This window comes from Perca fluviatilis, chromosome 11, assembly GCF_010015445.1.
Source record: "Perca fluviatilis chromosome 11, GENO_Pfluv_1.0, whole genome shotgun sequence".
In the NCBI taxonomy this organism is placed as follows: domain Eukaryota; kingdom Metazoa; phylum Chordata; class Actinopteri; order Perciformes; family Percidae; genus Perca; species Perca fluviatilis.
Genome location: NC_053122.1, coordinates 33923140 through 33939506, shown reverse-complemented (window position 1 = coordinate 33939506; position 16367 = coordinate 33923140). Strand labels below are relative to the sequence as shown.

At 40.7% G+C, this 16367-nt stretch overlaps 1 protein-coding gene across 3 annotated transcripts; it reads right to left on the bottom strand.

Moving 5' to 3' along the window:
* Nucleotides 1-728: 728 nt before the first annotated feature.
* Nucleotides 729-10440, bottom strand: dmbx1a (diencephalon/mesencephalon homeobox 1a). 3 transcript variants are annotated; one of them, XM_039816183.1, is made up of 5 exons: nucleotides 10196-10440; nucleotides 6181-6350; nucleotides 5594-5772; nucleotides 3864-4272; nucleotides 729-2999 (listed from the first exon to the last, which is right to left on the bottom strand). In XM_039816183.1, the coding sequence occupies exons 2-5, from the start codon at nucleotides 6332-6334 to the stop codon at nucleotides 2554-2556; spliced, it is 1188 nt and encodes a 395-aa protein (XP_039672117.1). In that variant the 5' UTR covers nucleotides 6335-6350; nucleotides 10196-10440; the 3' UTR covers nucleotides 729-2553. The 3 variants fall into 3 exon arrangements, with proteins under 3 accessions (XP_039672117.1, XP_039672115.1, XP_039672116.1); XM_039816181.1 differs by having other exon boundaries at nucleotides 5594-5788; nucleotides 6182-6350; XM_039816182.1 differs by having other exon boundaries at nucleotides 5594-5788; nucleotides 6182-6346.
* Nucleotides 10441-16367: the final 5927 nt, after the last annotated feature.

The window sequence follows — 16367 nt, the reverse complement described above, 5'->3', positions numbered from 1 at the left end:
TGTGTGTGTGTGTGTGTGTGTGTGTGTGTGTGTGTGTGTGTGAGAGAGAGAGTGTGTGTGAGCAGGGTTGGGGTGGGGGTCTGTGCGTTTTGACAAACCATGCTGTTAAAGATATAATAGCAGCATAATCACCGCCCCAGGCCGTCATTCTTCAGGATAATGGCCTGCTTATTCATTGTGGATGGCTTATGTTTCCATGCAGCCTTTTTTATTTTTCCGATTACGTTGTCCTTTTTTCTGTCTCTTTTGCTCCAAGACTCTTTGTGTCCATGCAAATTCTGATAAGTATTTTTTTTATTGTTCTCTCAATTTCACCTTCTTCCCATCCCTTCACCTACTGTACTCTAATTTTTAAGCCTTAAATATATAACCTGCATTATATTCTACTTGCTTTTACGCATATATTTTACTTTGGCCAAAGTAGGAATTTTAAAACAACTATGTTCCACCAGTGTTCTTTTTTGTTGAGGAATAGGTTTTAAAGTTTGTGTACTCATTGGAAGGTGAATTAGCAACACACACACACACACACACACACACATATACACACACACACATTCAAACACAAGATCCTAAAGCTTATCTATGATATCTCCTTGTTGTATTTCTAATTCATGCTGTTTTTTTTACATTTGTATTGCAGATTTTAACTGTGGCCCTGCACACCACCCTCGTCAGTGTTTGGCCATTACCACAATTTGACTGTGTAAATATGCAGCACAGATAAGTTTAAAGATCACCAAGCAATATTTTTATTTGCGATTTATTTTACAACAACACTAGTTCAAGTCTACATTGTTAGGGAGGAGTAAAGGAAACAACACTGCTGATGGTCCGCTCACTCTCTCCTCCACCATAATACATCTAGCTACCACTGGACTAAGTAGTTTGACAGAGACAGTGGGGGGGTGGGGGGGAACAGCATTAGAATAATAGCAACAACAGAACTTAAATAGAGTCAAGACAGCAGTACACAGAGGAGGTCAGTTCACTGAAATCTGTTCAACTTTCTTTGACTTCAGGAGTTCCTGTCTGGATTGCAACACACAGAAGGTGACGGTTTCCCAGCAATCCATATTTGTTAAATTGCTTCTTTCTATCCAAATCCCGCGAAAAAACTGAACATATTGAAAATAGGAATTCAACCCAGCAGCGTTAACACGGACAACCAAGAGAGGAGGGGTAGACGGGGCTGCCGGTGAGCTCAGCAAATACAATCTTACAATCTGACAGCTAAAGGAAATTTCATCTGAGACAGAGTCCATTATCAATTACACAACATAATAGGGACTTTACAATTACCTTACCAGTAAACATTAATAGATAGACTTTTTTTGTATTTTAAATATTAAAATAATGTGCATTTTTTTTCCCATTAGCTTCCAGAACACATTAACAGAAAACATCCGAGACGTGTGTGATTCTCCTCAAGTGCTAACAGTCGGTCTGGCTTTCGATGAAAAGCTGCATGTTTCCTCAAGAGAATATTAAGGCGAGAATAACTGCTGACAAAATATGGGTCGAGACTATTTTTTTTTTTTCCCAAACTGTCCAAATGTGTTTACCATATCATTTTGTATTCAAAGGGAATTGATCGATGGTAGAGTGATTCCAATCACGTTGCTACCTTAATTGACCGTTTTAGTGCGCAGACCTTTTGGAATTCATAAAGACGGTCTTAAATGGTATGCATGTTCATAATTGCATTTGCCCCAGCTCCCTCAGCCCAGGGCAAAATGTAATTAAAAGCTTTGAGAATTTAGTCACTGAAATCATTTTCTCATTATCAAGCCAGCCTCTGTACAAAGTGGCATATTACTGGCCACTAAACTGGTAAATTAGTCACTTTTAATTATGCTGTTGAGGACAACATGGTTTGAAGTTTTTATGTTTTTATTTATGCGCTGTTATGTAGTACATGCTATGTACATAACCATGTTGCTTAATTGAAATGTCAATGGTCCCGTGACTGAAATGCTCTCTTTGCTGCACGAGCGATTCCCTTTTTCCCCTCCTGGCCAACGGGCCTAATTCCTTCAAAAGTGCCTCATTATTCACATTATTCTTGTAAACATTATTTGCATTGTCTTTTAAACCGAGTGCATCCATCGTCAGCTGTGTACATTGTTGATTTTTTTGGAGTTATTTCAGATGTGAAGAAGGTCCAGCATTACGTGTTGTTGGAAACATCGTCATCAAATGACGTTCTCTGTCCTCTTGAGTCGGGACATTCATTTGATCCGTCGCATTATTCTAGCAACGTTCAAAATCTTTTGGGTTCTCTTTTCCAGAGGGTTTATGTGTTTGGACCTTGAGCTGCAACGGAAGCTAGGAGAAGTCAGAAAAGCTGTTAAATGGAGTTCTGTAGGTCCAGTGCATGATGGCATGTTTTTTTTTTATTTTTGGACATCTCTGCATGCCCTCTGCCCATCTACTTTAGAAGGGCTTCAGTATACGGCTCCTAAAGAACTATCACAGTCACACATGCAGACACGCAGTGGGATGGGCTGATGTGTAGGCCTAGTTTACATTGTCCTCCATACGATCTGATTCTCAGTTAGACATTGTGTCCAGTCCCAGCGAGGCGGCGTGCTGCTTGGCCCTCAGACGCAGGTTCTCGATGCTGGTGGTCTTGCTGTTGTGGCTGGCGAGGCCGCCTGCAGCCGACGCCTGCAGCAGCGGGCTGTTCCACACCTGCTGGGCGTGATGGGACAGGGACTGGTAGTAAGACTGGCAGGGCAGAGAGCCCAGCGGCGCGGGGGGCATGTTGACATTCATCCCCAGGTAGGGAAGGGAAGATGGGGCGGAGAGGTCAAAGGCAGGGTAGTGCACCAGGTTGTTGGTGGCAGCCATGTGCTGGCGGAACTGCTCCTGCAGACGAAACAGGCTGAGAGGGGAGGAGGAGTAAGAGTGGCTCTGAGAGAGGGGGGCGCTGCTGGCCAGTCCACCACTGGAGGAGGAGGAGGGGGGGGTCACGGACGGAGAAACCAGGGGAGAGTCTGGACAGAGAGGGGGAGGAAAGTTTCATTATTCAGTCAGCTGATGAGTACAGTCATGCAGTCATTGCGTATGAGGGATGCCATAGGGCTGGGCAATATATCGATATTATATCGATATCGTAATATGAGACTAGATATCGTCTTAGATTTTGGATATCCTAATATCGTGATGTGACATAAGTGTTGTCTTTTCCTGGTTTTAAAGGCTGCATTACAGTAAAGTGATGTCATGTTCTGAACTCACCAGACTGCTCTAGCTGTTCCATTATTTGCCTTTTCCCCACTTAGACATTATGTCCACATTACTGATGATTATTTATGTAAAATCTAAGTGTGAAGATATTTTGTTAAAGCACCAAATGCCAACCCCAGAATATCGCCGCAATATCGATAGAGGTATTTGATCAAGAATATCGTGATATTTGATTTTCTCCCTGTCGCCCAGCGATGTGAAGGATAAAAAAGGGAATTGATGGAATGAATGGTTTATTTCGAATAACATACGAAAGAATAAAAACATGAAACACATGACAAAAAAGTAGTCTACTATGAAAAAAGCAAGAATAAGCCATATAAATAAATACTTTAGTCCGAAATGGAGTAGGAGGAAGCAAAATGCTTTTCGGGTACTACACTGTTTTGAAATGTCCATAACTTTACAGCTTTAATTACAAAAGTAAACCTTATCGGAGTGTTTTCAATCTATAATTTTTCAATATGCAACCATAAACATAAACATAAAAACATTTTTTTTTTTTTAAATGCCGACCAATCAACCAATTAAGTCCATCATTTCCTTAATGAAATAAATTGAATTGAGCTCCTTGTCAGAGTGACAATAAAAATATAGAAATATCTTCTTACCTGGTTTAGGGCTGAGTCTTTTGCAACCTGGAGAAATGTCGCCGGGAGTCGCTGCTCTCTCACACTTCATCTCCTCTCTCTGGGATTTCCTCTCGTCCTCCTTATCTGTGGCGTTGTCCTCGGTCGCCGACTCGCTGCCAGAGTGTTCTGCAGACGTGACGTTGAGCTCCATGTCCAGCGGTACAGCACGGACTACAGGACCCTCTGTCTCCAGAGACGAGGCGGAGGAGGAGGAGGAAGAGGAGGATGGAGGAGGGAGCTGGGTGTCGGGAAGGATAGTTGTGGAGGGAGGTGCGTCCTCCTTCTCGCTCCCTCCTTCCCCTGACGCCTCCTTCTGCTTCTGGAGCTGCTCCTTCTGGAGGCTGCGCTGCTTCTTGCGGAACTTGGCTCTGCGGTTTTTGAACCAAACCTGATGGCGGAGGGGAGAAGAGGGCGAGTTAGACGGAGAACATCCACAGCAGTGGATGAAAACTGCAGTAGGGACTTTAACGCACACTTAATGGTTGGTTTCAGTCAGCCTCGAATCATTGAGTGGCAAATGAAAAGCCCAAAAAGTCAATAATTGGCAGCAATAACAAGCATGTCCAGAAGGCCGTAAAATAATTCACTTTCAGTTTAAAAGCAAATGATCATAATCAAACTTAAATCAGTTGAATCAATCAATACTAATAGTAGTTTAACTGGCGCTGTATTTCAGCATTTATTGTCTTCAGTTGGATAAGCTACATTTTCTTTTGTGCAGTTGTATGTGTAAAGCTTCATTTATGTGTGAGCAAGTACTTCCTAAAACTAGGTTTACATTTTTTTTCTCCTTTTATGGATAATAATGCACAGTCACTGTTTTTAAATCAAACTGTGGAAAGCTGTGTTTTGATTAACGTAGCAGACATTTTAAGTAGACCCGTCATATTTTTCTTCTTTTTCTATTACTTTAATTTATCTTATTACTTCTTCACATGCAACCAAAAAAAGGTGCCATCCCCAAAAAAAGTAGGCTAGTACACCCCCACAAATTTAGGTTGATAGTGTACAAACACTAGGCCAAGGGCCCCTTTACTGAAACAGAGACTTACTATATATTGTATAACATTTTGCGTATTAAGCTGGGCCCACAATAACGTGTAGGCTGACCTAACGTCTTTTTACATACCTTTTTAGTGCATAATCTATTAAAATAATAATTGTTGGCATGATTTTTATAAAGCATGTTTTAATGTTAAACATACATGTGGCACAGTCAAGGGTGTAACTTTGGTTCAACATTGGGGGAGGGTGGGGTTGAGATCTCCACTTTAGAGCAAAATTATATTTTTGAGCATATCAAACACTCCTGCATTCTGGTGAATTTTTCTGCAACAATTTGTGCATTTTTTGCATCAATTAATGGCGCAAATGTATTTATTTATGTATAGGAAATTAAAATAGTTTTTTGGGGGGTTGCACTGGCCAGTTTAGATTATTGGGGGGGGTTGAATCCTCATTACCTGTGTCTGTGGATGGCTACCTTAGTGACCTATAGGCCAGTATCAATATTATTTTTCCACAAATAAGCTGATTTATATTTACTAATATGTTGGATTCATGTTAATACATTTTTATTTGTAATTTTTTTACAGTAGAATGATACGAGAAAAACACGTAATTTAAGCATTAAAAGCCCGTCTAAACTCACTATCAGTAGGCTATATTTTTAGTCGACAGTGTTTCCCCCCCCCACCCTATAACAGTACCTGCACACGGGCCTCGGGCAGGTTGGTGCACATGGCCAGCCGCTCCCTCATCACCACATCCGGGTAGTGGGTCTTTTGGAAAGTCTTCTCCAGAGCTTCCAGCTGCTGCGCGGTGAAGGCCGTGCGGCTCCGGCGCTGTTTGCGGTGCTGAGAGCCGTAGCGAGCCTCCAGGATGATGTCTTGAAATGCGCAGCCGTTGGAAAGGAAACACACACACGGCAAGTTTATTTTACTGGCCACGGTGGGAATAATGGCTAGCTACTTAACTCTATTTGCATGAATTGTTTCAATCATTCGTTGGCTGTTTCTAAAGCTGACGAAATAGCTTCGACTGATTATTATCCTAATATTACAAAGATATGTTACTTATAGGCTACTGAACTGCATATAGAAACATCAAGGGAAATACAAAACGATGGCTTCTGTTTTCAGTAAAAGCTAATTGGAGCTAATTTGTTTGGAGGCAGGACAACAACCTGGAAAGTGTGTGTGTGTGTGTGTGTGTGTGTGTGTGTGTGTGTGTGTGTGTGTGTGTGTGTGTGTGTGTGTGTGTGTGTGTGCGCGTGCGCACGTGTGCACTAAATTACCAGCTAGTCTCTCTGCCAGTGTGAGCGCGTGCACGGAGGGCCGGTAGTCGGGCGCGTGCTGCGCCTGTTGCGCGGCCTGCTGGTGCAGGTTGTACATGGCGCTGAGGGAGTTCATGGCGTGCAGAGAGTAGCCGTTCACCCCGTAGTGCTGCATGCTGAGAGGCTGCTACCTGCGGGAAGGGAACACAGGATGGTCGGGCTTGATCAGACAGAGGGAGGAAAGGAGGGGAGCTCACTCATGGACACGTTGGCATTAAGAGCGCGTGGCTGCTGATGGACACGCTGTTATAGTGTTGATGAACATGCGATCTCAAACCCACCCTCCGTTTTGATCAGAAGAACGCAGTCATATGTCTTATATGGGCTAGTCACAGTGAGTCTATAGGACCCTTAACCCCATAGACACTACACTTTGCATTAAGCTCCATCCTGGACTACACCTGCCCATTCATGTCACATTCTATATATTTTTCTTTTTATCTAATGTTATACAGTTATTTTGTATATATTCGTTTCTGTAGGCCTATTTATAGTTTATTTGGTATTCATGTTTGTTTATGTATCAACCACCAAGGCAAATTCCTTGCAAGTGTTATTTACTTGGCAATAAACCCTATTCCGATTCTGATCGGCTATTTTTGCACTGAGAGGCCTATGACACACGCGAGCTTTTTTTCTTCTTCTTTTTTTTATTAGTAGCCTAAATGAAAGCAGATCCTCGCGCTCAAGGGCCAAAAGATTTTAACGTGCGCACTCAGACCAAAGTGTTATCCATTAACATCCAATTATCGCTGTGTTCAATCCATTAATTATACAAAAGACTTTTAATTGGGGTAATTATCACTCGTTGCCGTAATGAACCGTGACGGATGCCTTATTCATGATTTTATTCACGCGGTTTCTGTGAGAAGCCAAATCCCCAGTGAAAACGCTGCTTCGACAGATCAGGGCGCTGATGATGAAATGTGTTGTTGGAAAATGAAATAAGGAGATTTGTTCCGGGTCTCGGTGGCAAAACTTGCAACCGGATAGCAGGATTATTTTTTAATAGACCGTGTTGTATGACAACGGAAATGCTGTTCTCACTAAGTGCTGTTCCGTTTTAGTGAATGACTCTTTTTTTTCACAAATTCTTGCAACAATTAACAAAGCTTGCACTTTATTTGGGGGTACTTTTGTGTTTTTTGTAATTAACAATGAAGCCTACAGATAGTTGCAGCTCTTACTGATACGAACCGATTCATTTCTTGAAGTAAAACATCCATGTTCTTTCGCATGGCAGCAATTTTCCAAACTCTGTTTTGTAGTTCTCCTTCACGGCCGAGATTTAGATGAAGCGCTCGAGGACACGATTAGATATGTATTAGCACGGAGGAGGCTGACAGGAGGGAATATCTCCGAGGCCCAAGCAGTTCTTCTAACTATCACATAGAGAGACCACAGGGAAAAGATCTCCATCTGTCTGCTGTATGACAGCTATACAGTACCCAGGGAAATGGTGCAGTTCTTAGACTTATGGGTACAGATGGGCCACTTATTTATGGCAAAACGTTTAGGGATATCATTTTACTTATTTCGTTTTGGTTGTATTTCATTTGACTAATTCACAACCCTTTAGGCCTACGTGCCAACAATTGAGTAACAAGAAATCAGCATTGGCGGTTACAAGTTTTCTATGTAATTCCAATGTATTTTAAATTTTAGAACCGTTTAAATTGCCCATGCATGCTCTGAAATGATGCTGGATATAAGTTGTAATTCGAAACCTAATGGATGTTCATTTGACCAAGGTCATACTTTTGATTATGACTTGATCAGTTTTATTATTATTATTATTATTAATAATAATAATAATAATAATAATAATAATAATAATAATATTGGATTAAAATAGGCCAATTACGCAATTGTAGGCTATACCTATTTTATAAGACGGAAAAGACTGGGTGGTCGTTCTCCTGAAAGGCAGTTTTTCTACCCATTTTTCTGTGTGTGTGTGTGTGTGTGTGTGTGTGTGTGTGTGTGTGTGTGTGTGTGCGTGCGCGCGCGCGTGTGCGTGTGATGCCCGCAGTGCCTATTCCCAGCCTATTAAGTGGCTGCGGCGGCTGATGAATGTGATCAGAGGGCATTGGGGAATAGTTTAATTCGCCGGGACAGAAGGTGCTTCGCTAAACATTTACTTTACTCCCCCAAGTATTTGAGTTGAATGGGCCCCCCCCTACCTCCCCGTATCTCCCCCCTCCCCTTCCCCTCTCTGGCGGCCTCTTATCCCATCGCCCCGGGGCAACGTTTTGGCTGAGATGTATGGCCTCTCCGCGGGTAAAAATATGCATGTTGATCCCCATTTGGCTCCCCGTCTAATGGAAGTGCAAATAGGTTTCGACTGCGAGGCCCTCCATTCATCATCAACGCTGACACGGACGGACGTACAGTGGGGACTGGCTGGTTAGCTCTTGGTTGGAGTACCCGCGTGTGCGTTTGTGTGGGCGAATGTGCGTGAGTGTTCTAGTCGGCGAATAGGCCAACGATTCTCCACAGTCGCGGTTTTTTTTTTCTTCCTTTTCTGTATTCTCTGAAAATGAAGGCGTAGGATATACATTTCAATCGGATTACGCTTTAAATCACTCCAAATGCAGGCCTATAAAGGACCGAAATGCACCATGTGTAAACATGTCTCCAAATTGTGTAGCCCACACCTGCAAGCACTGATGGAAGTTTGAGGGACTTTAAACGTCCGCCATCACTTTTTGCAAAATGCAATCATCTGCAAATAAACAGTATCACGATCTCAGCTGAATGCTTTTAGACTTTTTTTGGCCCCCTCTATTTTGTGTCCAAGTACACTTTTTTTTGGTTTAAAGCCATGCCTTCTCATGTTCGCCTGCTTTGCCTACCTTTTTCTATTTACCACTACGTCTCCGCTTATAGCCTGTATCCTCCTGCCCATATCAAATGCAGCACAATAGCTCATCCCTGTGAGCCTGTCAGTGCCGTTATTGTCATTCATAAGCTCCTCTTTCTCTCTTTCTCTCTCTCTCTCTCTCTCTCTCTCTGCTCCAGGCACTGCATGGGCCCTCCTGGCAGCCCTGCGCAATGCTTCGATTATCAAACCGTCATTATGTAAATTGGCGTGTACAGTGCAACTCTTTGATCCGACTAAATTAGGAAAAATGTTATTTGCTAACAGCCCTCAGGGGCATGAGTCGACCTGACTTTCGTCTGCTCTTGTGTGCTGCTGTGTCACAGTGTGAACTGTCAGAGGGCCAGCGACGTGTCCCTGGTATTTTCTCTCAGTTGTTATTATGAAGGATAATTATTACGCAGAAGCCAGATTGAAATTTAAATGTGGCCTATGATAGGCTATTATATTATTTTGTATAACAAAAAAAGCATACAAGACATAACCGTAACATTTTGAGGGGGAAAAAAACAGTAGCCTATAGACAAACTTCACATTACTTTGTCGTGCTTCTGTAATTTTGTTTCACTTTAGGCTAATTCAGATGTGTTAAAAGTGTAACCAAAGGAGGGTCGAACTGGAGTCCCTTTTATTTTGGCTGTCATTTTTTGGGCTCGTGCATTTAAAAAAAAAGAAAAAAGAAAAAAGTAGGCTAGGCTACATGTTAAGTGTTAGGCAGCCTTTTTATTTTTTGTTTTGTATTAATTAGGCTATTTGTAAAGTGAGCTGTGTGATTTTTTTTTTTTTGTTCTCACGCAGGTTACATTTTGGGTTGCACCCTGAAACTTGAAAATATTAGATTTTTCATAACAAACACTTAACAATAAGTGTAATAACACACAACATTTGATACTATGTATTTTTTAGGCTACTCTAACAAACACATATTTAGAGTCAATTTAGCTGAAGTTAGCCTACTTTAGAGGCTAATTAAAATGAGAACCAGCTTAACATGAACATAGCATGTTTGAACACAAAAAACGCAACGTGTGAGAAAAAAAGTGTAGGCTAGCCTAACTGAATGAAGAGATAGTAAAAAAAAAAAAAAGTGTTTACCTCTTGTAGAGACAGTTGTCTTTTACACAGACAGCGGAGAATCCGAGCTCGTCAACTTCCAGCTTCCGCTCTTCCAGCAGCCGTGTGTTGCTTTCCCCAGTGCCCACCTTTCCCGTCCTTTTTGTCCGACAGTGAGATAACAAATCGGGGCAAATGTAAAAGTCCTCCAGTCTGTTGCTTCACTTCAAGTCCGCCCGCTCGCGCTCCACCTGCTCCTCTCCGTTGTGTCTCGCGCAGAGGTGGGAAACCGCCATCTGCTGGTGCGCGAGAGCCCGGCGGAGGGATTTTAAGGAGAGCTTCGCGGGGGTCATGCCGGCTTTCCATTGGCTCCCCGTGCTGTCAGTCAAGTCAATCAGCCAGCTGAACGTCCAGCGGCAGACTCTGGCGCGCTGACATCTGGAGTTATTTCCATATGTGATCAATTTAAGCACCTTATGTCCACTTAATCTCTCCGCATCTGTGTACACGATGTTTACTGTTTTTTTCTTTCTTTCTTTCTTTTATTGAAATTGATAAACATTCTCCAAACGGAAAGATTTAAGCTTCTTAATGGATACATTTTGGTAAAATGTGTAGATTTTGTTGATATTTGTGATCGACATAAGAATAGAATGAACCTTTTTTGCGACAAATCTGCTGTAATTTAGTCTAAATAGCCAGATTCTTAGATATATATTTCTAAAACTCAAACTTGTAACAATAAGTAAAATGTTCCTGAGGCATTTCCCTGTAATGTAAATGATACATACAAAACCATATAGGCTATAGGCTATACAACACACGCAGGCTTCAAAATTAACTTTTTCGTCTACCAGCCAAATGGCTAATGAATGTTCAAATATTACCAGCCATTCAATAGATTACCATTGGGTTTTTTGGCTGGTGAGTGAAGCAATTCTACCAGCCACTTGCATATTTCACCAGCATTTGGCTGGTAAACGGTGCTAATTTAGAACCCTGAACACACGTTGTAAACACATTTCAAACATTCACAATACGAGGTGAACCTATTGCATTTTTTTTTTTAAATCTATATCCTCAAACTGCTTGAATGCACTTGGATCATGAATCCAATTGCCTTAACCTTAGTTTTTGTGAGTAAAAGCAACCAACCTTTAGTTTGTTTGCTTTTCGGCTTTTTCCCTTCATGAGAGAGAGAGAGAGAGAGAGAGAGAGAGAAAAAAAAAAAAAAAAAAAAAAAAAAAAAAAAAAAAAAAAAAAAAAAAAGAAAAAAAAAAAAAAAAAAAAAAAAAAAAAAAAAAAAAGAGAGAGAGAAAGAGAGAGAGAGAGAGAGAGAGAGACTTTAGAGAGATGGCTAATAGATGCCAGGGTGCTGCCTTTAGACTCTCTCTCCCTGCCTGGAAGGATTTGGGATGGGATAGGAAAGACAAGACGCCATCTCAGCCTCCAAAAACCCCTGTCTTAAAATGACTGCGGGTAAGAGGATTAGGGCAATAATGCCCTTCTCTTCTTGAAGGGTTGTTATAGAGAAGATTTCTTCTCCCGGAGAAAAACCGTTTAGGTAGGGAATTAAGGGCAGCGCAAAGTAGCCTTTTAATGTAAAGCTTGCATATTTTGTTGGGAGATTTTTTTGGGGGAAAGTGCTTGGCCTATAACGCGGTTTTATCTCTGACCATGTTTCTCACTCTGAACACATCTGAACAGTAGACAGAAAGTTTTCATGGAATAGGGAGAATATTTATGTGCATGCGCTTTGACGCACACTAAAACACAACTGTGACCAAATGCGCAATCAGTGGTGTGTGTGTGTGTGTGTGTGTGTGTGTGTGTGTGTGTGTGTGTGTGTGTGTGTGTGTGTGTGTGGTGTGGTCTCGTCACAAAAAAAACTCTTGTAGCCAGCTAAACACAAGTCATATATTCTAGTTGTGAACTATTACATTGATTTGGAATGTTACAAAATACACAGCGTGGAATTAATTGACGAGTGAAAAAAGAACATGATAGTAACTCCAATAACGTAACCAATAACGCGAGTAGGCCTACTCGCTGTTATAGGCTACAGATTAAATATTCCATGTGTTTATTGCATAAACGTTGAATGAAGTACAACAATATGAATATATCCGTGTAGTTTCAACTGTGGTTCTACATATTTAACGAGACAAAGTGTAGGCCTATTTAAATTTTATTTGCGTCCTAAAAAAAACCGTTATTAGGCCTACTATTAATTTCAGAATTATTATTATTATGAGGCTATTATTATTAGGCCTATTAATTGTAATCATTGGTGTAAATGATGTAGTCGAAATGTCATCTCCCTGGCATTCCTTCTAAATCTGTTTCTGTCCTACAACCTGGAGCTCTTCCCCCTGTGTGCCTCAAAGTCTTTCCCTCTCCTCGCCTGGAAAAGCTCGTGTGCCTCTCCGCTTTCTGTCGCCTTGGTAGGCTCCTATCACTCGGGCTTTTTTTCTTCTTTCTTTTTTCTCTCCGAGGTCTGAGAAAGAAAGAGGATTAACTTGTGAACCAATGGCAATAAGAACTTAAACGGGAGGTAAATCTGGCCACTGTCTCTTTGTGAGGACCGTCTCTAAAGCAATTAAAGCGAGAAAGAGTTTCTCCTCAGCGCCTCTCCACCTAAAAGCTCCTTAGAGCGACTAGAGCTGTCCAGCGCATCTGAAGGGCTTAGACGGCCCCAAAAACTGCTCCCCTTACACTCCACCCCAGCACCCTACCCAGCCATGCACTGCTCAATACAAGCTGGCTAAACAATGACCTCCAGTTGACGATCAACCCAAAATAAAAATAAAAAAAAGTTACTTTGGCAAAGGAACCTGGGTTATTGGGGTTTTTAATATTCAATAGTAGCGGTGAAATGTACACGTTTTTTACCACAATACGATATTATATCGATTCTTTGGACAACAAAACAATATTTACTGATATCACAAAGTCTGCATGATATATATATGTAGGCTATGTGTGTATATATATATATATATATATATATATATATATATATAGATAGATAGATAGATAGATAGATAGATAGATGTGTGTGTGTATATATATATATATATATATATATATATATATATATATATATATATATATATATATATATATATATATATATATATATATATATGTGTGTGTATATATATAAATGTGTGTGTTTGTATATGTATGTATCATGCATTTATATAACGCATATATATACAGTGTATATATATTAACAAAAAGCAACTAAAATATAATTTGACAATTTTATTTCTGAGTTCTTTCAGACATTAAAATAAAAAACAAACTACTCTTTTTTTAAAATCAATAAATATAAAGTGGGAATTTCAAAATGAAGGTGCATCTTACAGATGCTGATATGTAGGCCTATCGATGTTTTCACTTTGTGTCGATAATATTGAATCGTTGAGGATTGAATCGATACATCGATCCAGATCGACTCAAAAGTCCTGTAACCTCATTCCGATTTTAACACCCGAAAAGTGAGTAAACTCTTACGTCGTCTGGTCCAGAGCAGATTCCTGTTGTTTCTTCATGGATTTCCTGTCAGGTTTAAGCCTTTTGAAAACATTTTCTCCCCTATCAGCATCACTCATTCAAATATCCAAAGTGGGGTTTTTTTCTCTTGTCTCAGCCTGTATGTTTAATAGAGGTGTGAAAAACAAAACAGTCTTTAATGCCGGTGAGTTTTAGCTCTCTGATAGCTAATTAATACTCTTAATGATGTTTCTGCAACTTCATGAATACATTAGGTCTGCAATCCAGCAAAGCCTGCCCAGCACCATTCAAGGGTATTTCAGCATCTGTTCATCCCAGGGCAATTAATCATTTTGATGTGTAGTTTAAAATCGACTTCTTGCAGGAGACCTTTTTTTGACAAGAATAACAAAGCAATTTGCCAGGAGCCAGCTCTTACACACGCTATTAGCAAGCACGTCCGCCGTAAGAGCCGCTTTGCTATTTATTTAAATAAAAATATATTTGTTAGATAAATGAATTTACAAAGACAGCGACAGTCTTGCGGTTTATTGTCAGCCCCCCACGCCTCTGAATCCTCCTGAAATCCCTTTTATTGGTGACAAGATCTCAGGATGCCCCTCCGCAAATCCCTCCTCTAAAAGTTTCTAACCTGTCAGTTTCCTCTAAAAGCTGTATAATTCCCCCCTTTTTTTCTCTCTCTCCGTCCATCCCCTTCTCTCTTTCTTCTTGCCCTCTTTTCTTCCTTGTCTCAGTCCTTCTGTCTCATTTCTTTTCCTTGCCTTCCTTCTCCTCTCTCTCTGGTCCGGATCCCTCTGCACAAGGGGCCCCATTGTATAGTCCTAATCCAGAGGCAACACAGCTTTAGGGACATGCAGGGATAAAAGGCCCATTAAGCCCACAACTTTATGGGGGCAAATCTCTACCTAATCCTTCGCTTTATCTAAACAAAAGCCCCTCTGCCTTAATCCACCTATGTGTTGGAAAAAAAAAGAGAGAGGAGAAACTGGAGAGAGTGGCAGAGAATGAGAGAGAAAAGGAGAGAGAGAGAACAAGAGAAAAAAAATCTCACACACTGTAGGATTGAACTAGGAGAGATCATATGTTTTCCTGGAAGAGCTAAGTAATACTGACAGGCTTTCACCTGCATGCATGCAACTGTCACACGTGTTAACTCTAGCTGTGGAATGAACCGTGATCCCACAATTCATATTTTGACCACATGAATCCACATACATATTACAAATGCATGAATGCTATTGAAGAAATTATTATTAATGCTATTAAAAATTGCCAAATAGAACTCTGGTCTTATACGAAAAGAGAGCATGAGGGTTTGTGTCTCAGCAGGAAGCTGTTGGGTGAAGATGACAGCAAGGGTCAGAGAGCACAGATGTATGCAAGAAATGAAACGTCCTCTCAGAAATATATGCACATATATCATTTAACAGATGGAAAAATTTGGAAAAAGTTTCCAATCTGATCATCATATAAAATATAAGTTTGTATTTCTATGAAAAGTTGCTGGCTAAAGTTTATCATATAAGTTTATCTTATTTTTCAACGTTTCTGACGCCTTTTTTTTTCAGTTTATTTTTGTTTTTTCCAACATTTTAAATTGTAAAATTTTTTCTTCTGCACATTTTCAGCGCTTATTTCTACCTCCCATATTTTCTGATATAAAACAAAAATTGAAAATGGGTCAATTTGACCCAAAGTCAACACAAGGGTTAAAGTGCTCATATTATGCTCATTTTCAGGATCATAATTGTGTTTAGAAGTTGTATCAGAATAGGTTTACGGGTTTAATTTTCAAAAAACACCATATTTTTTGCTGCAGCTCCTCTTTTCACGCTGTGTGTTGAGCTCTCTGTTTTAGCTACAGAGTGAGACATCACACTTCTGTTCCATCTTTGTTGAGAGTCGCACATGTGCAGTAGCTAGGTAAGGACTACTAGCCAGTCAGAAGCAGAGAATGAGGGCGTGCCACGCTAGCAGCTAGGCGAGCATTATAACGTGTGTTACAAAGTGACGCACGTTTGTCTCTGAAGTAAAGGCTGGACTACAATAGAGCTGTTTGGAGCAGTTTGTGAACAGTGTTTTCTGTTGGAGATGGTAAGTCCCTTTGGGGGGACTTTGGGATTTTTCACTTTGTAAACCTATAACATGCACAAAAAAGATATATAACACAATAAAGGAAAGGGAAACAGCCAAAAAGCATAATATGAGCACTTTCAACACTGTCATTGAAAAAAAAAGATAAAAACAAAAACTACAGCTCCCATGATGCTTTTACTGCATCTCCTGGGACCAGAGGCGTCGGACTGGAGGGGAAAAAGGGGACTGAGTGTACATGGCCCTCATGTGAGAAGGGGGCCCACAAAGTACTACTACTAATACTAGAATGAATAGCCTTGGGTGCGGGGAGGGGCCCATAGAGGATGCCTGTTTACAGCGTCAATCATTTTGTGCTACGCCCCTGCCTGGGACTGATGGGATATGTTGTTTTTGAAAAAAAAAATCTGAGGTTGTCCAATTTTACTCACCAGTACTACAGCAGATGCAAAAAGGTCCAGTAACATGTTGCATCATTCTAGATACAAACCCCTTGTGAGAAGAATGGGTTACACTTTTGTTAACGGTATCTACATAAGAGTGATATGACACTGTCATGAACGTGTCATAAACATTATAACCAATTCATAAAAGTTTATGA